This window comes from Strongylocentrotus purpuratus, unplaced genomic scaffold, assembly GCF_000002235.5.
Source record: "Strongylocentrotus purpuratus isolate Spur 01 unplaced genomic scaffold, Spur_5.0 spur5_scaffold_18, whole genome shotgun sequence".
Taxonomy (NCBI): domain Eukaryota; kingdom Metazoa; phylum Echinodermata; class Echinoidea; order Camarodonta; family Strongylocentrotidae; genus Strongylocentrotus; species Strongylocentrotus purpuratus.
Genome location: NW_022145603.1, coordinates 28213985 through 28239087, shown reverse-complemented (window position 1 = coordinate 28239087; position 25103 = coordinate 28213985). Strand labels below are relative to the sequence as shown.

At 36.4% G+C, this 25103-nt stretch overlaps 2 protein-coding genes and 1 long non-coding RNA gene across 3 annotated transcripts; all 3 read right to left on the bottom strand.

Moving 5' to 3' along the window:
• Positions 1 to 593: 593 nt before the first annotated feature.
• Positions 594 to 8824, bottom strand: LOC115925260. Its single transcript, XM_030988900.1, has 6 exons — positions 8804 to 8824; positions 8307 to 8477; positions 7616 to 7786; positions 6921 to 7091; positions 2665 to 2835; positions 594 to 1010 (listed from the first exon to the last, which is right to left on the bottom strand). Exons 1-6 carry the CDS (start codon positions 8822 to 8824, stop codon positions 594 to 596), a joined length of 1122 nt encoding a protein of 373 aa, XP_030844760.1.
• Positions 8825 to 13972: 5148 nt separating this feature from the next.
• On the bottom strand, positions 13973 to 16142 carry LOC115925338. Its single transcript, XR_004064635.1, has 3 exons — positions 15765 to 16142; positions 14953 to 15046; positions 13973 to 14131 (listed from the first exon to the last, which is right to left on the bottom strand). It is a non-coding gene; the product is annotated as an uncharacterized LOC115925338 (long non-coding RNA).
• Positions 16143 to 18325: 2183 nt separating this feature from the next.
• Positions 18326 to 20948, bottom strand: LOC115925259 (NACHT, LRR and PYD domains-containing protein 3-like). Its single transcript, XM_030988899.1, has 2 exons — positions 19355 to 20948; positions 18326 to 18499 (listed from the first exon to the last, which is right to left on the bottom strand). Exons 1-2 carry the CDS (start codon positions 20924 to 20926, stop codon positions 18326 to 18328), a joined length of 1746 nt encoding a protein of 581 aa, XP_030844759.1. The 5' UTR covers positions 20927 to 20948.
• Positions 20949 to 25103: the final 4155 nt, after the last annotated feature.

Sequence of the window (25103 nt, the reverse complement as noted above, 5' to 3'; positions counted from 1 at the left end):
ATTTGAAGGGAACTCCAAATCTTACCGGTATAATTATGCGAATACAAGCATTTGCAATATGCATATACATTACAAGCAACGATGCTATATGTTTTAATGTAAACTCACTAATACCGTGTCACTTCCTTTGGGGGATTTCTTATACTTTATTTAATTGTGACCATATTGGTCAATGTTAGATAAATTCACATTTAAATCTAATGATTCCTATTCTTTTATGGTGAACGTTGCAGGTAAAAACTAAATAATCTTTCTTTAACTTATAATTCGACGGATTACACATCTGCTTAGGTTAAGGTTGCATCATGCAAGAAAAACATTACTCCAAATCAATGTTTATCTTAAAACACTAGACATACATGGTTATGAACTATAATTACTGGGTACCAATAATATTTAACACCTGGAATGGGGCAAATGTTATATCTTGCCAAAGGACATTAGTGCTGCGGTGGGGTTCGAAATGCGAACCGTGTGATCTACGGTCCGGTGACATGTCCACGAGACCACGACAACTCTACAATGATCATTCCATTTTGTGAATGAAAGAAAAAGTAAGTATAAACCAGATCTTGTTATATACCATGATATAATTAGTCATTGCATGGTGAATATAAGGGCCTATAAAAATTATTGAGCCTGATTTCCATACCTGCATCAGTTCTGCTTTGTGCAGAACTCAATCCACTGGTTGAGGGCATGGCAAGGTTATCATCATTCTCATAGATTGGTTTTATTCCAATTGACAGCCCTCCTTGATACACCGAAGTTTGGGAATTGATGTATTCTGAAGATGATGATAGCGAGGAGTCATCAGTTTCGATTGGGGTTGCATCTTCCTGTCTCTGGCTAACAGCGGTGTCCTGTGTTGCTTCTTCTAGACCATGGTGTGGCGAATGTTGTGTTTCACACTGGTTGCGTTGTCGTTGTTGACGTTTTTGACGATTACGTTTTCTTGCTGACCAATTCCGTAGCATTCTGACATGTTTCTTTTCCCTGAAGTAAGGTTGCTGACATGACAACCATACACAGATTTTTAGATAAAAAATGAAATAAAAAGTGATTAACTGTAAAAATAAGGGGAAGGAGAGAAGGGATTGATTGGTAACATACGAAATTGGCCAACCTCGTCCATTTAATGCGCTCTCTTTTTAATCTCTGAAACCCCTATTTTTTCGCTATAAAAGTAGATCTATGAACAAGGATACAGATGTATATGTAGAGTTTGTAGACTATACCCTTACGATTCATTATATATAGTATTATTAATTAGATACATAAAAATGAACAAAAGCAATGCTAGGGGGAGATGACGGACAAATCGAGAAAAAAAAATTGTACAGTACGTCTGATTTCCCGAACATAATATAAAATGTTCGAACATAGTTTTTCAGAAATTGTTTTCTGTCATCATGGTGTAGCTCTCCACCCCCTCTCAATGACACAGGATGAATAGGGTTTCATCAGCATATGTATATTCGTTGATATTATCCTGTGACCTGTAATACATATAATATGTAATATGTAATGTGTAATTCATGAAGTATGCTTAGTTCTCATGCTTATGTAATTTCATTTACAGTGCCTATACACAAAAATTGCCCAGCTTTGGTAGCTCCTAATTAAAAAGTCATAACCAACATGACTTTGAATTCGGTTTCATAATGACGATTAAATTGATTCTGTCCAATGATCCCTATTCATAATATTTCTACCAGGGTATTTAAAAAGTGTGGTCAAAATCGCCTTGTACCAAGTTTGGGCTGAATGAGCGAGAATATAGACCAGGCGATATGCATGTTCTTCTTTCATCTTTATACCTTTTACAAGTTTCATTATGCCTCGTGCTTCAGTACTTCATTGTTTAAAATGATGCAATGTATCCAGGCTTTCACATAACCTTGTTTCAATACATAGGATAACCTTTAAATATTTTGAACAGTCTACTAAATTTTTGTCTCATGATATCTAGTTCTCTCTGCTCACTTGTCCGCTGCGCCATTTTACACGCACAAGGAGCATATTACACGACCGTGTTTATCTCGAATAGCGAATGAAAACTCAAAGGAATTACTAAACCTGAATGCAAGAAAGCAAACATATGATGTCTAGTGTCAAAGAAGTTGACGGTAAACTTTCATAAAAAATATAACATCCCAAATAAACTCTGTCAACTTGTTTCACTCAATGAGAATAGTTACATTCAACAAAGGATGCAAAGGACTCAACTCAAGATTGTAATTATCACAACAAAGAGAAATATCATAAAATTTGCTTTGTAATAAGCATTTCCTTGAGTTTGAGTTGATATTAACAAATGTTCTTCTTTTTGGATTGATATAACACGCACATAATGGCTTTTTAATCAGAAGCTACCAAAGTTGGGTACACTTTTTTAAATATGCACAGTCAACTCCATAAATCCTAAAGTATAGTAATCATTTTTTTTTTTTTAATGGGGTCATAGACCACATATTACTTTTCCTTTATTTCTTGCCCGATTTCATCCTGGCTGTTTTTCTTCTTCTAAATCTATAAATGGACGAGTCTGGCTTTCAAAACTCCCACATATAACCCCTTACTTAGATAGTTGATGGTAAGCAGCAAAAGTGCTTCTACATCCATGCATGTTTCTACTGCCTGAGCACGGAATTTTCTTATCACCTGTGAGGATGCAGCAAAGGAATTAAGTTCAGCAAAGAAATCATCATGTAATGTTTTCCCCTCAACGACCTTTAAGTTTGTAAGCCAGGGTAGAGAGCAGAGAAACTTGGCTAGCTGCTTGGATTCCTCGACTGATATGTTAGATGCACATTCCAGTTGGACTGTTTGAATCTGTTGGGATAGAAAATCAATTGGCATCAGCCATGTACATGTAGCATACAAATATCACCGATAATGAAATCACAATAATTATGTAATGATTTTCCAGTATAATTTTAGGTGGATATAATAACAAAAGATAGCCGTAAAGGTGTGGAAGACTAAACGAAGAGAGAGATTATGAAGTTCTCATGTTTAATTGTAATTTGTTTATGTTTCATTTGATTTCTATACTTAGAGTCAACGGTGTCGATTTGTATCCGTGGTTGGGGGGGGGGATGATAGGTGCCAAAATATGTTCGGCAATGGATCAAAGCAACCAAGAGGTAGAAGCGTGTGGCAGGTTGCACCCCCTCCCTTACAAGTTATTAACTTTTTTCAAGTCACCCTCAATAAAGATAACATTTCAGAGAATATAGGACCCATGTGGGTCCCACGTGGCTTGCAACTTGCGAATCACTTACAGAGCGCGCAAAGGGGGATGGGTGCAGAAAGGGGGGGGGGTTCCCCGTCCCGCTCGAAGCGCGGAAGCTTTAATGTTTTATTAAATTATTAGAGAAAGAAGACGATTCGTTGTACCGTTCTCGACTCTTAATCCTTGTCTAAATTTAGTCTCTTTTGACGTTTTATTAAATTATTAGAGAAAGAAGACGATTCGTTGTACCGTTCTCGACTCTTAATCCTTGTTTGAATCAAGTTCCCCTTCCTCCGCGCGAAGCGCGGAAACTTTATCGTTTCATTACATTATTAGAGAAAGATGACGATTCGTTGTACTGTTCCCGAATCTTAATCCTTGTCTAAATTCAGTTTCTTTTGACGTTTCTTTAAATTATTAGGGAAAGAAGACGATTCGTTGTACCGTTCTCGAATCTTAATCCTTGTCTAAATTCAGTTTCTTTTGACGTTTTATTAAATTATTAGAGAAAGAAGACGATTCGTTGTACCGTTCTCGACTCTTAATCCTTTGTTTGAATCAAGTTCCCCTTCCTCCGCGCGTAGCGCGAAATCTCTGACATTTCATTATATTATTAAAGAAAAGAAGACGACTCGTACCATTTTTGACTTTTAATCCTTGTCTGAATTCAGTCCCCCCCCCCCTTTATTGTTTCATTACATTATTAGAGAAAGATGACGATTCGTTGTACCGTTCTCGAATCTTAATCCTTGTCTGAATTCAGTTTCTTTTGAAGTTTCATTAAATTATTAAAGAAAGAAGACGATTCGTTGTACCGTTCTCGACTCTTTATCCTTGTCTGAATTAAGTCCCCCCCCCCCCCGCCCGCGCGAAGAGCGGAAACTTTGACGTTTCATTACATTATTAGAGAAAGATGACGATTCGTTGTACTGTTCTCGACTCTTAATCTTTTTTTCCCTACGTCCTCTTCCTTTCTTCTCTCTCTCTCTCTCTCTCTTTCTCTTTTTGGGCCTGCGTTTTTGTTTGTGTTTTTTTTTGGTGTTTTTTTTTGGTGTTTTTTTTTTGGGGGGGGCGACCGCCCCCTGGCTAAGCGCCTGTATTCTATCTGTCTCTCCCACTCTCTACTTCTTTTTTTGCACTTTTGCGCTTCGCGCTTAACATTTAGCTCGTTGCTTTTCAACGCTGCGGCTTTGCATTTGGCGCACTGCATTTCTATAATGCTGTTGATTGAATAAATTGAATAAATTCTTCAATTCCTGATGAAGCCGTATGAGCGAGAATTCCATTTATTCTTGTCTCATATACGGTTGTCTCATTTACATATGTATTATGAAAATGAGATAGCAAAATGTGTATATTGATGGTCATCTGGCGAGTAATAACCTTTAACTACTCTCATCGGGCTCTCATCATTAATTTTTCTCTTCATTTTTTTTTTTTTTTTGATGGTGAATTATTGGGGGGGGGGATGATTGTACAGGACACCCATGCTTAGAGTAGCCAAAGTATGGAAGGCATCCCCGTATCATTTTTGAAGGGGCAGGTTGTCGATTGATAGAATCAAATAAATAATAAATAAATAAATACAAATAAATGGCATTTGAAGCATGAAATTTGGAAAATATTGGAAACCATTATAATCTGTAGTCTCACATTAAGCATTCATATAATAACAACAGATGATCAGGATTCTAAAGTGGGGGGGGGGGGGGGATGCAGAAAATGATATATCTGATGAGCAAGAAAATAAAAGGGAAAACAATGGTAATTGGGCAGTAGCATATTGTATGGGAGAATTTTTTTTGAAAATGATGCCTCTGCCATAAAGCGACTTTACAAAAAAAAAACGGAAGTAATTTTTTATATTCAACTTTGATAGTAATCCAATAACGAGTTCTCAGAATATCGTGATTACAAGCTATTTTTTTTTATATACATGGCTCTGCAAGATAACTTGCTGTCCTGAGTTTGATAGTATTCCATCCGTCGGTTCTGATTATTATGGCCCGAATTCACAAAGAAGGTTTGTCGACGAACCGAGGTTTATGTCCGTCATACGACGCGTTTCGACGGGATGGGGGGGGGGGCAAACATTCCAGGGGGCTCCCCTTCCAGGGGCAGTGACGTAATGACAGTGACGCATATTTAGATACCTTATTTGTGACACTGGCAGGCCACTAATTGGCGGAGAGTCCAGGGAAAAGAGCCCCAGGAAGCTCGGGTTTTTTAGGTATTTAATTAGGGTTAGATGAGCATCCAGGGGCTCTCTTAAAGGCCCTTGGTGGGGTCCAGGAGGCAGAGCCCCCGGAAGCTCGGGGGTTTTAGGTATTTAATAACGGTCAGATGAGCATACAGGGGCCCGTTATAGGAACCTTGGTGGGGTCCGGGGGCAGAGCCCCCGTAAGCTCTGGGGTTTTAGGCATTTAATTACGGTCAAATGAGCATATTTTGATACCTCATTATTTTGTGACATTGGCGGGTTACTTATTTTTTCTCGCTCTCTTCCTTTCTTTTTCACTGTAACAAACTTTTTTTTCAAAAAGTGTGACATTGGCAAGTCACTTATTTTTTCTCTCTCTCTTTCTTTTCTTTTTCTCTGTAACAAACTTTTTCAAAAAGTGAGGGGGCTCGAGCCCCCAGGCCCGGCTGTTCTGCAGACCCTGACATAAAGGCTTCTAAATAAGCATATAAGTTTGGGAATTTCTAATTTTCCAAAAAACGCATAAAAAGGTATGACTTACAACAAAATTGAGAAAAAATACCGGAAAATCATATTATTTCAGCAACATTTGTAAATCACTGGTATCTAATACAACCCCCCCCCCCCCTTATCAGTACGCCAGCGTTCAGGGCTCATGAGCTTCTCACCCCTATTACAAAAAAACAGACACGCTTTCCCATTCTCTCACAATATGTCCACGATATGCGCGTATCGCTATTATAAAAACCTCCATTGACATAGGTGGCATGCGCAATGTTTAGGAAATTAAATTCCTATTAGCTTTCCTTTTCTTTGAATGGAATTTTATATGTCATTTAATTCAGGCTTTTATTATTGTTATGTTCTTTTGGGTTAAAAATACAAACCATCTTTACTCCTTTACCACTTTTTTGTTGAGAGGGGGGGGGGATGCGTTTTGCTCCCCCACTTTTTTTTTTTTTTGGGGGGGGGGCAATAAAAAAGAATAATATACGTGATCAAAGAAGCATGACATGGGAAAAATTGGAAACCCTCTATATAATCTTTACTGTCGATTTAAGCAATCACATGTTTTACAGAAGATGATCGAGGGTTTTGGTTTGAGGGGGGGGGGGGGGGTCAGTAAAGAGATATCTAAAGAGCAAAACACTTAGATAACTGTTTGGTAGTTTGTATTATTTTCTGTGTAAAATGCATATAAAATGAACACAAAGATATGAACAAAATTACTATTAAAAACAGTTTAAATGCTCTAATCCAGACACAGAGAAACTTCTTCAGACAAGAGAAAGCTGATTTGTCATCATTTAGTTATATAAACGTCTGATTGATAACTAAGTGTCATGCATGGAAAAAGCGTCAAGAATATTTACGCCAAATTATTTGTAGTCCTATCCCGCAACCTTAGGTGTTTTTTTTAAAGAAACAAATATGTCCTATCTCTTTTTGTCTGCTTCCTTTAATTTTTTTTTTTTTTTTTACCTGAGATGAAGAAGCTCGATCAGCAATCTCTTTGTAGAAATCATCATGAAAGGAACATGATTGAGTCTCCAGGTCTGTAAGATGAGACAGGAGACTGAGAAACTTCCCCAGACAGTAGGATGCTGATTGATCATCACGTAGCTTCAAACAGGAAACTTTTAACTTTTGAATCTGTGCATGGAATTACAAAAGAATAACATACGTGAATCAAGAAGCATGACATGGGGAAAATTAGAAACCCTTAAAATAGTCTGTACTGTCGATTTAAGCAATCACATATTTGACAGAAGATGATCCCGGTTTGTGGTGTGAGGAAGGGGGAGGGTGAGAGTCAGTAAAGAGAAATCTAAAGAGCAAAACACTTGTTAACTGTTTGTTAAGTTTGTATTATTGTCTGTGTAAAATCTATATCAAATTAACACAAACATTTATACAAAATAAACTATTGAAAATACAGTTGGAATGCTTTAATCCGGACCCAGAGAAACTTCTCCAGACAAGAGAAAGCTGATTTGTCATCAATTAATTATAGAAACGTCTGATTGGTGACCAAGTTTCATTCATGGAAAAAGCGTCAAGAATATTGACGCCAATTTATTCTTAGTCCTATCCCGCATCCTCAGGTTTAACAAAAAGAAACAAAATTAATATTCCACATCTCTTTTTATCTGCTTTAACAAAAAGGAAGTTCTAACCTGAGATAACGAAGCTCGATCAGCAATCTCTTTGTAGAAATCATCATGAAAGGAACATGATTGAGTCTCCAGGTCTGTAAGATGAGACAGGAGACTGAGAAACTTCCCCAGACAGTAGGATGCTGATTGATCATCACGTAGCTTCAAACAGGAAACTTTTAACTTTTGAATCTGTGCATGGAATTACAAAAGAATAACATACGTGAATCAAGAAGCATGACATGGGGAAAATTAGAAACCCTTAAAATAGTCTGTACTGTCTATTTAAGCAATCACATATTTTACAGAAGATGATCCCGGTTTGTGGTTTGAGGAAGGGGGAGGGAGAGAGTCAGTAAAGAGAAATCTAAAGAGCAAAACACTTGGTAACTGTTTGTTAAGTTTGTATTATTGTCTGTGTAAAATCTATATCAAATTAACACAAACTATACAAAATTAACTATTGAAAATACAGTTGGAATGCTTTAATCCGGACCCAGAGAAACTTCTCCAGACAAGAGAAAGCTGATTGTCATCAATTAATTATAGAAACGTCTGATTGGTGACCAAGTTTCATTCATGGAAAAAGCGTCAAGAATATTGACGCCAATTTATTCTTAGTCCTATCCCGCATCCTCAGGTTTAACAAAAAGAAACAAAATTAATATTCCACATCTCTTTTTATCTGCTTTAACAAAAAAGAAGTTCTAACCTGAGATAACGAAGCTCGATCAGCAATCTCTTTGTAGAAATCATCATGAAAGGAACATGATTCAGTCTCCAGGTCTGTAAGATGAGACAGGAGACTGAGAAACTTCCCCAGACAGTAGGATGCTGATTGATCATCGCGTAGCTTCAAATAGCAAACTTTTAACTTCTGAATCTGTGCATGGAAATACAAAAGAATAACATATCGTGAATCAAGAAGCATGACATGGGGAAAATTAGAAACCCTTAATATAGTCTGTACTGTCGATTTAAGCAATCACATATTTGACAGAAGATGATCCCGGTTTGTGGTTTGAGGAAGGGGGAGGGAGAGAGTCAGTAAAGAGAAATCTAAAGAGCAAAACACTTGGTAACTGTTTGTTAAGTTTGTATTATTTTCTGTGTAAAATCTATATCAAATTAACACAAACATATACAAAATTAACTATTGAAAATACAGTTGGAATGCTCTAATCCGGACCCAGAGAAACTTCTCCAGACAAGAGAAAGCTGATTTGTCATCATTTAGTTATAGAAACGTCTCATTGATAACAAAGTGACATTCGTGGGAAAAGCGTCAAGAATATTTACGCCAATTTATTTGTAGTCCTATCCCGCAACCTCAGGTTTTTAAAAAAGAAACAAATATTTCCCATCTCTTTTTATCTGTGTTTTTTTTTTAAATAGATTTTACCTGGGTTAAAGAGGCTCGATCAGCAATCTCTTTGTAGAAATCATCATGAAAGGAACATGATTGAGTCTCCAGGTCTGTAAGATGAGACAGGAGACTGAGAAACTTCCCCAGACAGTAGGATGCCGATTGATCATCGCGTAGCTTCAAATAGCAAACTTTTAACTTCTGAATCTGTGCATGGAAATACAAAAGAATAACATACGTGAATCAAGAAGCATGACATGGGGAAAATTAGAAACCCTTAATATAGTCTGTACTGTCGATTTTAGCAATCACATATTTTACAAAAGATGATCCCGGTTTGTGGTTTGAGGAAGGGGGAGGGAGAGAGTCAGTAAAGAGAAATCTAAAGAGCAAAACACTTGGTAACTGTTTGTTAAGTTTGTATTATTTTCTGTGTAAAATCTATATCAAATTAACACAAACATATACAAAATTAACTATTGAAAATACAGTTGGAATGCTTTAATCCGGACCCAGAGAAACTTCTCCAGACAAGAGAAAGCTGATTTGTCATCAATTAATTATAGAAACGTCTGATTGGTGACCAAGTTTCATTCATGGAAAAAGCGTCAAGAATATTGACGCCAATTTATTCTTAGTCCTATCCCGCATCCTCAGGTTTAACAAAAAGAAACAAAATTAATATTCCACATCTCTTTTTATCTGCTTTAACAAAAAAGAAGTTCTAACCTGAGATAACGAAGCTCGATCAGCAATCTCTTTGTAGAAATCATCATGAAAGGAACATGATTCAGTCTCCAGGTCTGTAAGATGAGACAGGAGACTGAGAAACTTCCCCAGACAGTAGGATGCTGATTGATCATCGCGTAGCTTCAAATAGCAAACTTTTAACTTCTGAATCTGTGCATGGAAATACAAAAGAATAACATATCGTGAATCAAGAAGCATGACATGGGGAAAATTAGAAACCCTTAATATAGTCTGTACTGTCGATTTAAGCAATCACATATTTGACAGAAGATGATCCCGGTTTGTGGTTTGAGGAAGGGGGAGGGAGAGAGTCAGTAAAGAGAAATCTAAAGAGCAAAACACTTGGTAACTGTTTGTTAAGTTTGTATTATTTTCTGTGTAAAATCTATATCAAATTAACACAAACATATACAAAATTAACTATTGAAAATACAGTTGGAATGCTCTAATCCGGACCTAGAGAAACTTCTCCAGACAAGAGAAAGCTGATTTGTCATCATTTAGTTATAGAAACGTCTCATTGATAACAAAGTGTCATTCGTGGGAAAAGCGTCAAGAATATTTACGCCAATTTATTTGTAGTCCTATCCCGCAACCTCAGGTTTTTAAAAAAGAAACAAATATTTCCCATCTCTTTTTATCTGTGTTTTTTTAAAAATAGATTTTACCTGGGTTAAAGAGGCTCGATCAGCAATCTCTTTGTAAAAATCATCATGCAAGTCACTTTTCCAAATAGTCAGGTCTGTAAGATGAGGCAGGAGACTGAGAAACTTCCCCAGACGGTAGGATGCTGATTGATCATCGCGTAGCTTCAAATCCCAAAATAATAACTCTTGAATCTGTGCATGGAAATACAAAAGAATAAAATCGTGAATCATGAAGTATGACATGGGAAAAAATATAGTCTGTACTGTCACACTAAGAATTAACATTAATAAATAAGCTGATCCAGGGTTCCGGTTTGAGGAAGCGGGGGGGGGGGCAGTAAAGATATATATAGAGCAAAACTGTTTGGTTCGTTTGTCAAATTTTCTGTGTAAAATGAATATATGAAGCAATTCCAAAAGGAGCTAAATCCACTTTTGAAGAAAATTGGGTTCAGAACATTATTCACGTATGTACCCGTCTTACAAATGTACCCGTCTTATCTAAATTTTGTGAGCAATAATTTAAAAAAATGCACCTTCCAATATCACTTTTCCGTAGACGCCTGTGCAAAATCTGGTAAACAATTTCTGATTTCTTCGAATTTACAAAAATGGATTTAGCTCCTTTTGGAATGAAATCCTTCATATTATGAACACAAACATGTAACAAATTAAATATTTAAAAAAATACAACTGGAATGCTCTTAACCGAGCCCAGAGAAAATTCTCCAGACAAGAGAGAGTTGATTGGTCATCATTTAGTTTTAGAATCTGTTTCAATGGTAATGATTTAATGTATTCAACCTTCAACACGTGAATCTGAGGAAATGCAATCGAATACGCTGGCAAGTCATGAAGAAGGATAAATGATAGTGGAAACCCTTCAGTCAGTATTTAGCGGTAATTTGTAAAGCCCCCCCCCCCCCCCCCCAAAAAAAGAAGAAGAATAACACACAGGCATGACTGAGAAATGTAACGGTATTCCGGGTTAGACTTATGAATCGAATCATATCCTAATATCCTTTGGCAAGATATTAACCTGCAATTGCTACTCTCCACCCAGGTGTTACATGGGTACTCGGTAGGGTGCGACCGTCATTGTTGGTCAAACAGTTTTGAGCGTCATGTAATGCCTGGCAGGAATGCTCCCCAGGGATGGAGATTGTGCACATATTGTGTGCGGGAAGCACTGAATCCAATGACCGGGGTAATATAATATTTGTTAAGCGCTACGATACATTTGTATTAAGCGCAATACATATTATTATTATTATTATTATATGAATAGCCCTGAAGGTTTGTGATTCATGGCAATTTATTACCATTTCTTTGTTTGTTTTGTTTCAACTGAGTGCTACAAAGGTATAGTCTTCAAGGGATTGCATCCAGGCCCTACTATGGCCCTATATCCTATCAGATCATATGGAGAGGGGGAAAAAATCATTGGTGATGGTGATTGCTGTAGTTGTGATTTTGAACTATTCATGTAGTGTATGTTTGTTTGTATAGACACCCCCCGCATACACAAACCTGTAAATGAAATGAATCTAACTATATGTGGATTGAGCCTTTTGGAATTTAACCAAAGTGTTTTTGCCTGTCGGACTGCCCACGCCCCCCCCCCCCCCACACACACACTCATTGTTATTTAGGGTACGCATATGCTTGTTCCCTCTCTTTGAAAGCACCCCTTATCTGAGGACTGCCACAATTTCTTAACCCCCCTTTCGCGGGCTTTTCCTGCCTTGGAGACCTCCCTAAGCCCAGAACACTGCAACGTACCCCCTATCTCAGGAAATGGAGACACCCCCCATCATCTCAGATAAGCTGTCATTACTGGTGTGTTTTATTCTTTAGAAGTCGTTATAGCAATTCGATCTGTATACAATAAATCACAAGATTACCTACAGACATTTAGCACATGAAATACATAGGCCTACTTGAGTATTGAACTAAAATTGTTGTGCTCGTGTTTCCATTTATACCTTGTAAGAATAAACTAAGTCTGCAAGTTATTTCCATGCTCACTTATCTGCATAATATATCACGACTGAATAATTACTTTAGTGCCTGATATTGAGACTTAGTTAGAAATAAACCTTCCATTAATCTTAACTGACATCACCTGTGCCTGCATGATAATTATGTTCTTTCACATAATAATGTACCTGTAATCAAACTCTGTATCTAAGTACTTTATCCTCGTAAAGATGCTCTTTCATATTTAACGAATAAGGATTCATTTGCAACACACATGCTATATTTGTTCTCAGCAATTCTAACCTTATTAAAATAATCGCTTTCTTTCCTAAGCACCAGTTAACCACCCAATTATTATTTTATAACCCCCTTTTTTAATTTATCAGGAGTCCAAAATGATGAGAAAAAAAAGGAAAAAACAACCCCTTTTTAAAGAAAGCTCCGGGTGAAAAGTCAAATAAAACCCCTTTTTTTTTACAATTCTTGGGCCGGACTTTGTCGCACGAAAAGTACCCCTTTACCGGACATTTTGGTAACACGCATGGAATCCCTCCGTTCACGGGGGGGGGGGGGGGCTGCCCAAGATGCGGTAGGGCCCATGGTGGTTAGACTAACACACACACACATATATATATATATATATATATATATATATATATATATATATATATTTATTTTATTTTTTTTTGGGGGGGGGTGTAAAATTCACTTTGTGATAATTACAATACTAGTCAGCAGAAAATATTTTCATTTCCTTTCCAAATTTACAAATGTCAGCATGATCGAAGGACCACAAATGAGTGATTGGAGAGCAATGAGGGAAAAGTATGTCTAGGATTATCCAAATAAATCTGGTTTGACTTGAAGGCTCTCCTCTCTAGTGGGGAATTAATTATAGACATATCACCTCTACATACAGAAATTTAAATGTTGACATTCAAGCAAAATAATATATACTCTCGTTAAAGATATAGGCCCCCCCCCCCCCCAGGCCCCCAATCAGTGTTATATAGGGTACGCATATGCATGTTCCCAGCACCCCTCCCCCTTTCAGCATAAGTCCGGTGTGTAAAGTCAATATGGGAAGACCTTTTTCTTTTGTTACGAGCCGGAGATTTTGGGAACACGCATGCGGTCCCTCCGTTCGTGCCCCCCCCCCCTCTCAAAAAATGAAATGGAAGCTCTTATTACCAATCATTTGAAAGAATATGTTTTGCCCAATACGTTATGATACAAATTTTTGCTGGGAAACCCCATACTATTTGATATATTTGGTAAATTATTATATCTATCCGGACTGAATAGATATCGCGTAGTCCCATATACATCTTTCTGTGTACAGTGCTTGTAACTTTACGAAAAGTTGGCCAACTTTCGCATGACCAGAAATGATCTATACCTTTAAAGGGCATCTAATTATAAAGATAGCACATAGATCGTGGGGAGGAGAGAGAAATTGAATGGAATGGGAGAAGAAAGTACTTTAGCAATAACACAAACAACTTGTATTGTCAAGGAAGGGATGAAATAGAGATAGATAGAGAGAAAGAGAGAGAGAGAGGGAGAGAGAGAGAGAGAGAGAGAGAGAATGGGGGTGAAAGTGTAAAAAAGCAGCTTCACGCATTCACTAACCTTTGAATCCACCTCTCTGCCATGAAGGTCTGGAAAACATTCGTCACTTGCACTTTTTACGCCCATTTTGCGTACTGTCAAACAACGAACACATGTTCGATGGCAAAGTGCATCCACTGTATCTAAGGAATCCACATCACTTAATTCTATGCTCTCTTGTTCCTGTTGAAAAGAATAGTTGCTGGTTTCTTATTTGATAAACTCTGAAGGGAATACCCTGACATTGCAACGTATGGTGAGCACAAAAACCTAGGTATTGGCAATTTGTTTGAAATATTCCCAAATAAGACCAGGCATTTAGTATGATAACTACTGTAGAAGGCAAAGCTAAAGATGTTAAATGGGATTTCTATATCAAACAAGCGAATCATACAGATTAATTCAAACTTCCAATTAATGTCAATTACGACTATGGAACTTTCATCAATATGCTTTGACATGTTTCAGAGTAATAGTTCGCCAAATGTATACAGGTGTCTGATGATTCTTAATCTTATGCTTTTAATGTTGTATTTGGGCTCGGAATGAATGCTAATTGATGTTTGATCCATGTACTTGAGGTCCTTCCTGGCATCCTCTCCCATTTGAAAAAAGACAGAAAACTCTCTGTAAATTTCAATTGTCCTAGTTGCTGACAATTTTTTTTTCATACAGACATTGTGTAGAAAACTAGAAACATATGTACAATGTGTGATTAATATATTTCTTTAGATAATATTTTTTGTACGGAGCCATTGCGAGTGGACCTCGCAAGAACCGTCGTAGCAGTGTCAATTTGTTTTTGATTGATTATAAAACTATAAATAACCAATAATTCTAGTATTCTCTATCAGAGTTTGCGTGCACATTTACTGATTTGTTTCTCTCAATTTCATGCATTCATCAAAACTGAATATCAGGGTGAACTTCCCTTTATGTATAATAATTTAACACTCTAAAAACGTATTTGGGAGCAACAAAGTCGATGTGACAAAAACATTTACCGTGTCATGTTGAAGAGTTATTTTCATCCTTTTCACAGCAGTTATTTGTTTAGCCAGGGGGTCCAATTCGTCATCCGTAAAACATTTGATGATACTGTACAACATAATTATATGTTCAAGAAAAGTACTTATTTAAACATTTTGAATCACTGAATGTTTAAAGGAATTGAAGAAGAATTAAGTACCCAATGATATAACCAAACAGGCTGTTACCAGCTACTGGGGTTTTCTTGTTATAATTCTCATTTAGATATTCAGTTTAAAAAATGTTTGATACGTCTATACTATCAAAACAAATATAGAAGTAGGTTAAAATAAAAATCCCACATATTATAAATGTTCTAGGTGGTTATGCAACGATCATAACTTAATCAACAAGATGAATTTCTTTAGTTTATATTTGCGTTAAGTCCCTTTTTACTTTATCATAACTGACTCTTGCGATAATTATTTTGGAAATAAATTTACTAATTGACAACGTTGTTAGGGCAGAAAACTCTTTCACAAGCTTACACAAGCTTTTAAAAATCTGATTGCTGTCAGAAATTGAAACCATTTGATTGATTTATTGGTATTTTTTCTATAATTTATACATATTGGCCTATCCGTTTCTTTAATTTCACTAGGTTATTGTTATTGTTCATTTATTTATTCATTTATTTATTAATTTGAATCATTGTCATTAGAAGTATCATTACTATTATTGTTATTATCATTAAAAATATTATCATTAAAAGTATTATTATCATTATTATTTTCATTATCATTGGAAATAATGACAACTTCTGCAAACATGGCCCTGATTTACTTACCGCATTGATTTCAAATGCAGGTGGTTCATTAGATTACGTAGTATTGCTTCACTGCGTATGTTGCCCATTACTAGCTCTCGAAAGGTCAGACATGTGAGTTGTGGGAATGAACTAGAGAAAAGTAGCCCCAACGAAGCAGGTTCTCCAATGAGAGGAACTAATTTCCTCCCTCCCTCACCATGCTCAATAGACAACACTGCTAGGCTGGAATGTGCCAACCGTTCAACAACTCCTTGTGAGACAGTTTGAAGAGTGTTAAAAGTCAGTTGATTCAAGCTCGGGAATAGGCCCTCAACTGTGACATTAATGTCACCATCATTAAACCTCTGTAGACCATTTAGGAATTCATGATCTACAACCAGCTCTTTGATTGAGGATTTACCTCTCTGTGTGCAAAATGGCAATGAAGTAGAGTATTATCAATAAATATTTTCATATAATATAAGCTTGTATCAAAAGTATGAACAAGAATGACAGCTTGGTCATGTTCTACAATGCCATACAGACAGAAATTCCCAATCTAACGAAAAGGAAAAAGAACTTTAAATATAAATTTTTCTTGATGAAGCAGATATTTTGTTTTTACAGAAAAATTAGAGAAACAGGTCATCAAAAGTACGAGCAAATTACGATTAAAAATAAGAACTTTATAAAATTTGAAGTTGCAATCAATATCAAATACAAATTGGTAACTCTGCGACATATTTTGCGAGCTCCCTTCCCATTTGTTCTGCACTTTATTAAACAAATCTGAAATTTTTATTTTCCCTCAAAAACATTTTCAATCATACATGCAACCTAAATATAGTTATTGCATATTAAGCAAATAATTACCGTTGGTGAAGGTGATGGGACAAACTATCATTTCCGAGGCGATCTGGATGTAGCTATCTTTCCGAAGCGAAGCTGAGGAAAGATAGCGTATATATTCTGATCGACGAGGAAGTGATAGTTTGCCATCGCCTGAAAACCAAAAGGTGATTATTTGCTTTATATTCCACATCTAAAACAATTTAATTACAAAAAGAAAAGGACGTGTATGCATCTACATAAAAGATACCTAGGCCCAAATTCACACCAAAAAAGTTGAAGTTTAACCCAACCCCTCGAGGGCAAGGTGCGCGCATGTGTTTTCTTTAATTGCGCTCATTGGTAATGCGCGCCCAATTACGCCTGTTTAAGTGCGCGTTTGGATAATCTTCAGTAAAAGTGCGTTGCCCTTTGTAGATAGTACCTCTATCTTCAATGAAAGTGCGTTGCACTGTGTAGATAGTAGTACTATCTACACAGTGTAACGAACTTTTTGCTTCTCCCATCAATAATGGCCGAACTATTTTTCCTCACGTGATTTACTTTTCACCAATCGTAGAGCAAGATTCTTAGTATGTGGGATATAATTGTTTATATTCAACCCGGTATAGAAAAAAATATTGTCATCAATACTAAAGAAAAAGAAAGTTCATGAAATTTAATGTACAGCGCAAATTGGAGAGGAGCTCACAAAATACGTCACAGTGTTGCCAAATTGCGTTTGATTGATAGCACCTTAAAAGTCCATAACCATCTTACTAGCTGTTAATCGGAATTTGCTCAAAGTTTCACTGCTTCTATTAAATCCAACTTAAATCCGGGTGGATTTCCCCTTTAACAAAATATATGATCAAAGTTGTCGTTTTATTTGTGTATTTTCTAGCTTTAATACTCCTGTTGTTTTGTTTATAATGCAAATACTTTTATGCGATTTTCTCTTCTTCTTCATTTTTTTTACACGTGCGCCTTAAAAATTTGATTTCAAGTGGATTTGGCGCCTTATAAAATCTCATATATTATTATTAATACTATTATCATTCTTAGTATTATTATTAAAGTGACTTTTTAGTTTATCAACTTATTAAAGGGTGGGGAAAATACTTATTGCCCTCCATGATTCAATAATCAGTCATGAATTAAAGCTAAAACACACTTCCGAAAGCATAGGACTTCTCCTCCAATAAATGGTGCATGCACAGCAAAGTAGTAAGTCACAAAGGAACACAATCATTTCTGCCCCCTTCCCTCATAAGGGCTAATTTCTCTCCAAAAGAGGGGGCAATTGGTTGGGTTCTCACGTGATAAAATTAAGCCTAGTAGCTTTACATAAGTACAGATTCTGAATTTTCTCTTTAAAAATTCTGTTCAGCGCATTTTCAAGACTTAAAGAAGCATAATTCCAATAATAAATACCCCATGATGAAAGTTGTATATATCCCCTTTTCTAACGAGTGTTCACTCTCTACCAAATAATGTCACCCTTTATCCTGCTAGCACCGAAGAAACCAATAATTCCATGCCAGGCCTTAAAAGCAATAAGGCAGCAATGGATGAAGTGTGCATATTTTTTTTAATATCTTCTTAAAAGAGGTAAAGAGGTCAACGTGCTTGTTTAGGTATATGCAGGTGGTCTGCGTAGCTAAATTTGGTAGCGAAAAAATGAAATGGTTCCGTCGCGCGACGTCCCAAAGTAACGTTTTTGAACACAAAATGGAAGACGAATTGTAATCATTAGTATTCTGTTTGAATAATTATATATTTACCGCCATTGTAGAAACTTGTGTATGCATTAACTGATAGAAGTCAGCATCCAATGTTGTGCAATAAAACTCTAATATTGATAATGAGTCTGATGTGCATAGGACATCTGCTAGGTCACGCGATACAGTTGGGCCACATGATCTGCCTCTGAACACCAACGTCTCCTGAAATATACATAAACACGTTATAATTACTATACAGTTCTTATTGCTTAAATGATCCCGACATGTTATACAGGCCTAGGTATATCATACAGTATGTGTGTGTGTGCGTGTGTGTGCGTGTGTGTGTATATATATATATATATATATATATATATACAGTTTCAGTTTAGTAATTCTCTCCAGGCTATATATATAGTTATTATTCATCGACGTTCAACAGGCAGTAAATGTCTACCAAGTAACGCTTCTATATTGAATTACATTATCTTTTCAAAGAAGAAAACTCGTTCGCCCAGATTTTTTTCGCCGGGCGTCCTCATTAAGGATCACACCATCTTCGGCTGGCAGTGAGTTAGTAGGAGGAGGTCGCATACTCGCATTGCGTTGATGTGGTGGAGATCAACTTTGAATCGGCCAGATTTTGGACTGAAGGTGATCTCGAAAATATACGGTGCCCAAGATGAGGTCTAGTGGGCAGAGTGCAGTCAATAGATGACAGAGGAGCAATATACTTTAAGCAAGACCCCAACAAAATTAAAGCAGTATTTGTTTTATAAAACGCATCCCTTGTGTCAATTCTCAAAAAGGGATACATGATGTATTGAAACAAAATAGGCATGTCAAAATGTATTTATTTGGTGGTAAATTAACATGCGTTTCTTACTTCGCGTATTCATTGTTGACTTTAGTTATGTCTCACCTCCCTGGTTGTACGCACAAGTAGAACTATACCCGGTCAATATTTTTCAGTATAATGCCCTAGCTACAGTCGGTAGTGAATTTCATGCCTGGAATTTTGACCAATCAGAGGCTTATAATCTTTGTATGCGGCATATAATTGAAAATATAACAAACCATTTTATGCTGTTCCATGATGAATAAATATCCAGAAATTGTGTGAGCAGGCATGTCTTTATCGATAGTCAGTTTTCTCTCATCTGCAAATACCCTTTGTCCTACTGCTTTTGCCGTGTCTTTGTTATATGCTTCAAAAGTGACATCTGCTAGAAAATCCTTGTTTATTCTTCTTTGTTGTACATCTGGGAAGTCAGTTTGTTGTATTTTCTTGACAATATCAAGTCCCACCTCCTTTCTCTTGGCAGCAGTGAAATACAAGAGGTAACGGAATTCTCGTGCGTTATCACTCAGTACTTTGCCCATTGACCTACTGTACTCTGCGCGATTCGTGTCATAAAGAGAGGCAAGATAAACGGACGCAACATATTCTTGAAATAATTTGTGAGGAAAGAGGACGATAGTGGTTATAGGCTGCGAAGCATTCGAAGTCCTTTCCCATAAGGATACATTTCGATTTTCCCGACTTAGAACTCCAATTCTGCAACATGTCTCCATGGCTTCCGTACACGAGCTGAAGTCCTCCTCATTAAAGACCAATTTCTTTTTCAGGACTCCTGAGAAGGCAATCGATCCTATTCTTTGCAAACAAAGCTTAATATTTTCTATGTCGTTGTCCAGGTGGGCTTTATGTAACACTTTTGCATTCTTTGACACATAATGGTCTCCAAGAAACATGATCATTTTTTCAAATAATTGAGAAAATGTCTTCAGTTTGCGTATTGTTTCTCGTTTCTCACTGTCACAATTTTCCCATAAGATACATAGCATTGCTACATAAATTGGGAAGGGTGCCATGTTCTCCTTGATTACGTCATTCACTTCAATAAACCGACTCAGTTCTGATCCTGCGTTTTTATCATTAACAAAGTACTTTCTAATGTATGTCGAGACATTTTCAGGACTAAATCCATTTATTGCAATGAAAGCATACGAATTACTCAATCTTTTGTTGGATTTGATCTTATTCGCCCTCCATGGTCGTGTTGTCACCAGAACTATGCATTCCTTGAATTTCTTGAATCGTATGATCTGAGAAATATCCGACCTTTCTTTGGCAGAGAGGTCCCCATCATACTCATCGAGTCCATCAAGTACAATCAGAACCTTTGTTGGTTGAGACAATATGTAATTATCGATCTGCTTAGAGTTTACAACATTATTGTCAGAGAGATAGTTTTTCATAATATCACCAATTGTCTGACCCTTAACAACGTTGCGCAGGGGTATAACCAGAACCCAACTGAAGCACTGAAACTCTGGAGATCCATTAACCCAATCCCATGCGATCTTCGAACAGAATGTCGTTTTACCAACACCACCTTCACCTTCAACCAGAAGACGTTTAGGAAGCACCCCATTAATCTCTGTAGTAAGAAGATCAGTGTAATCCAGAGCCGTTATGCTTCTCCTTGTTCCCATTTCTTTCCTGAGCAGCGTTAAGTTCGTGTAAATTTGCTCGAATTCAACGATGATATTGAAATCAAGCGGGTGAGGTTTGATTTTGCACATTTCTGTGCTATAGAATGTTTTCAAGTCTTCCCCACACTGGAGAACCTGTGCCTCAGTCATAATTGTTTGGGAAGTATCCAGTATTGGATCTGTACGGAGATTAAAAACAGTGGTTGTAAATGCAACGAAATGTATATTTCAACAGATGTTACAAATAAGGACACAGATAATATATGCCTAACGCATTTAGAAAGGCAAATGAAATCTTTGGGAGGTGAACATAGGAACATATCAAATATCTTCAGGATGTAACCACATCCTGGGACGCAACCCATTGGAAATGTAATGACATGGGTCGAACATGCAAATACTATCAGTCTTCGCGATACGTTGTAGATATTTAATGCTAATATATGATTTACATTGATCGATGCTCTTAAAGTGACTCGGTAGCATTGCCTCAGATTCTGAATCAAAATACCGGACTTTGCTCATGCTGCAATAATATTTATACAAATTTAGGTCTGTCAGGAATTCCATGACTTTTACAAGTCAATCGCCTGTCTGATTATCAACATATTTATGATTGAAAATCGAAATTTCATTTTTCGTTAAACAATGCCTTTAATATAGTAACAGATACACAACGCAATAAATTACATTTCACATTCGTCCAGTAATATGTCCAAAGAGCTCGCTTTAAAGAGAAAGTCCACCCTTAACTAATATCATTCTCAATATGAACAGAGAATGAGAGAACAGAATATCATAATTAATTTTCACATTAAAATATATAATATTTTCTCTGTAAATACATTTAAAACAATGCTAAAAACACATATCATTAAGTCTTGTTCCTGAATAGCTCTTTTGACCTTTTGCCTTTTTAAATATTTTTTTGTAGATTACCGTAGGATACTATTAATTTATGAACTATTTGTATTTTTGGTTGTAAGTGATTTGTAATTATTTACATGTATTATTTTCATTTGCAATCTTTTAATAATAATTTAAATTGATATAATTTGTATTGCAATTTCTATTTCCTTTACTTATTAGCTATTTTCTTTTAAACCGCTTAGAGGCGATTTGCAATTTGCGGTATACAAATATCTTATTTATAATTTTATTTATCTAAACCAAACCTACATTGTTGTGGAACTTTGAAAATTCAGTATTGCTGCAATTATTTCAATATTTTTATTGTTGAGACACGATAGGCCCCTGATAACCGAATGATATTTTGAGTAAAATGTATAATGTACACTTACCAGACGGTGAGGTTCTAGATGTAAGATATTCACCTTAAGAATGGAAAATAAATTAATACATAGATAAAAGAACGTTCAATGTTTTGTTAATTAATGTTGTAAAAATGTCCGCATACCATATTAAAAAAAGTGTGTTTCTCTGGCAGGAGGGATAACTCTAAAAGTATGTACATTGTTAGTAATAAGCAAACTTGGGATATACTTCCGCATCTTTCTCTTTTCTTCCATCTTGTAAAATCGCACATAAGGTAAATGAAAGTATTTTTAAGTGGATAAGATTTGCACGCCCAGGCATTCATTTTCTCGGCTGATAATACTACTCCTTTTTTATTTGATAAATTGTGTTTTTAATGCGCATACAATTAGTCACCCTTATGATCTATTCTCACTGTCCGATGTATGTGTATCATAATGTTTATCCTTATCATGTACCTCTGCAACTACGCATAAAATGAAGACATTCACGTAAAAAAAGACATTACAGGTACAGTGGCAAAGTTACCTTCCAATAATTTTGTCTGAAGACCAGCCATATCAGCGTTTTTAAGAATTTCTCCAAGAAGTGCTCGAATATTGGTGCCATCTCTCTGCTTGACTTTCCATCTGCAGAAGAAGTTGATCAAGGCTCCCGGGAAGTTGAAAAGATGTTGGGTTAGTACAGTTTGGCTCTGTGTTAAGCTGAAACCAAGAGCAGTGCACAGTTTATTGTAGCAGTCGACTGGAACTTCTTCAGCGAGCAATATGAGTTCACTCTCCTGCAGTACACTATCTATAGGTCTGAAGAAGAAAAGAAGAATAATTGAAAGTAGATCAAAATCAATGTATTCAAGAAAAAAAAGTACTTTCATATTTTTACTCATGAAAAGGGTATACAAATTCATTTCATTTCATTTATTTTCATTTCAAAACATAAAGTTAAAACATATTACATGTTGACATGTGCAGGACATGGTTGATAATCGGTTTGAAAATAATTACAATAAATAAATTTACAACATGACTTGGGTCATAAAGAAGTAACAATTACTTTTTTAAATTCCATAGTGTACAAGAAATTGAATAATTCAATTTTGTTTTATTTTTATAAAAGCACCTGAACAAAACAAGACAAGAAAACAATGTTTGGAAATGCAGAGAACGACAGGGAAGCCAAAGGCTTGTAGATTTAAGGCACCTGGGCAAAAGAGCAAACTAGCTTGCACACACACACACACACGCACACACGCACACACACACACACACACACACACGCCATGCATGCACACACACACATATATATATCACAATTGCTTTTGATTAATTCTCGCCATCACTTCACATGATGAGAATAAATCGAAAGCGATTGTGAAGTTAAAAACATGCTCCTCTAGTTTGTATCCTATATGATGTTGTGAACTATATTTATATATATACAGGAATATATATATATAAACATATGATATATAATACATATATAATATGGTTGTGCACGTGTGAGGTGAGTGGGTGTATGCGTTGGTGTACATGATTTGCTGTGTACATGGTGCATAATATGGTGTATGTGCTAATTCATTTAATTTAAATTGTATTACCCGTGAAGAGGACCCGGATTGAGCTCCACATCCCCCGCTTTGACAAGCAGTAAATCAGTCAGGTGCGGCTGCTGCGATAACATCACATCAACTGTTCCTTTCAAGCTATCCGTTTTGTGGCATGCTGATCTTGATGATGTGTTTTCCATCTCCTGCAAATTGAATGATACTCCAATTAGTCCAACAATATTTGTTTTAAATACTGTATAAAGGGATTGGGTTAATAATGGAGTGTGCATATTTCTATAGAGGACAGACAGTTAAACACTTGAATAGCTGAAATGTGTTTAATCTGAGGAGCATTTTAGTAATCAGATATTTGCTCCGGTGAAGTTTTTACACAGGGTTCAGAATTATTAAAGGGAGATCGAGGATCATCAACTGTCATTTGCAAAGGGTCATAATTCGCTGAGACCGTACCAGACTTCGTGGAAATACCATTAATTGAAGTATAAGTCTGCACACAGCAAACCTGTAGGCCAATCAAGAAATACCCCCTCGTCTCTCGGAGAGTCTTCGGGTAATGCAAATGTCAGATAAGGACTTTACCATATGGGGGAAAGACAGAGCATTACATAACGCCTGTTGGTCATAAAGTTGAAGGCTAATCCTGGTGATTGACAACACCTGTTATTGGGTAAACACGCGAATAGTGTCAAATTCCCCATGAGAGCCTACTACTATATGCCTTAAAATCTACAGGGCAACGGTTTGGATTTTTTTTGGTTCTTAGGATGTCAAAATTGAAGGACTTCTATTAGTGTTATAATACAAAAATGTATCATGGTAACCATGGTACTTTTTTTCCAAATTACCATCCACCATGGTAACCATTATTATCATCGTACAAAAACAATGAAATACATTGTTTAATGACCCAATGTATTATATTGTTTTGGTACCATGATAACCATGGTTACCCTGGTGGATGGTAATTTAGACAAAAGTACCACGGTTACCATGGTACATTTTTGTAAGTTATCCTTGTCTTTCTTACCAGGGCATTGACTGGAATATTCAACTACTAACGAGCAATTGTCGCCGTGCATATATATAATTTCATGATTTAGATTAATCTTTACATATATCTGCACATTGATTCTTTTTCTCTAATGCCAGTTCAATTAGAATAAAGAAGAATATTTAAAAAAAAGGAGTAAACACAAACGATCAGAAAGTCTGCTTACCTTTCCACCAAAGGGTCCATGTTGTACGGCTTCACTGTCTAAGCAAGATGTAGGTGAATTTGTTTTGTCACCTTGCCTAGGAGATTCAAGTTCAACACCAATAAGTGACTTATTGGTGTAGGAGTCTCCTGGTGTAAGTGACTCTTTGGTGTAAAAATCTCTTAGTGTCAATAAGTCTCGGATGTCAGAATCTCTAGTCAGGGTGTAGGAGTCTCCTGGTGTAAGTAGCTCATTAGCATAGGAATCTGTTGGCGTCAGTAACTTGTTA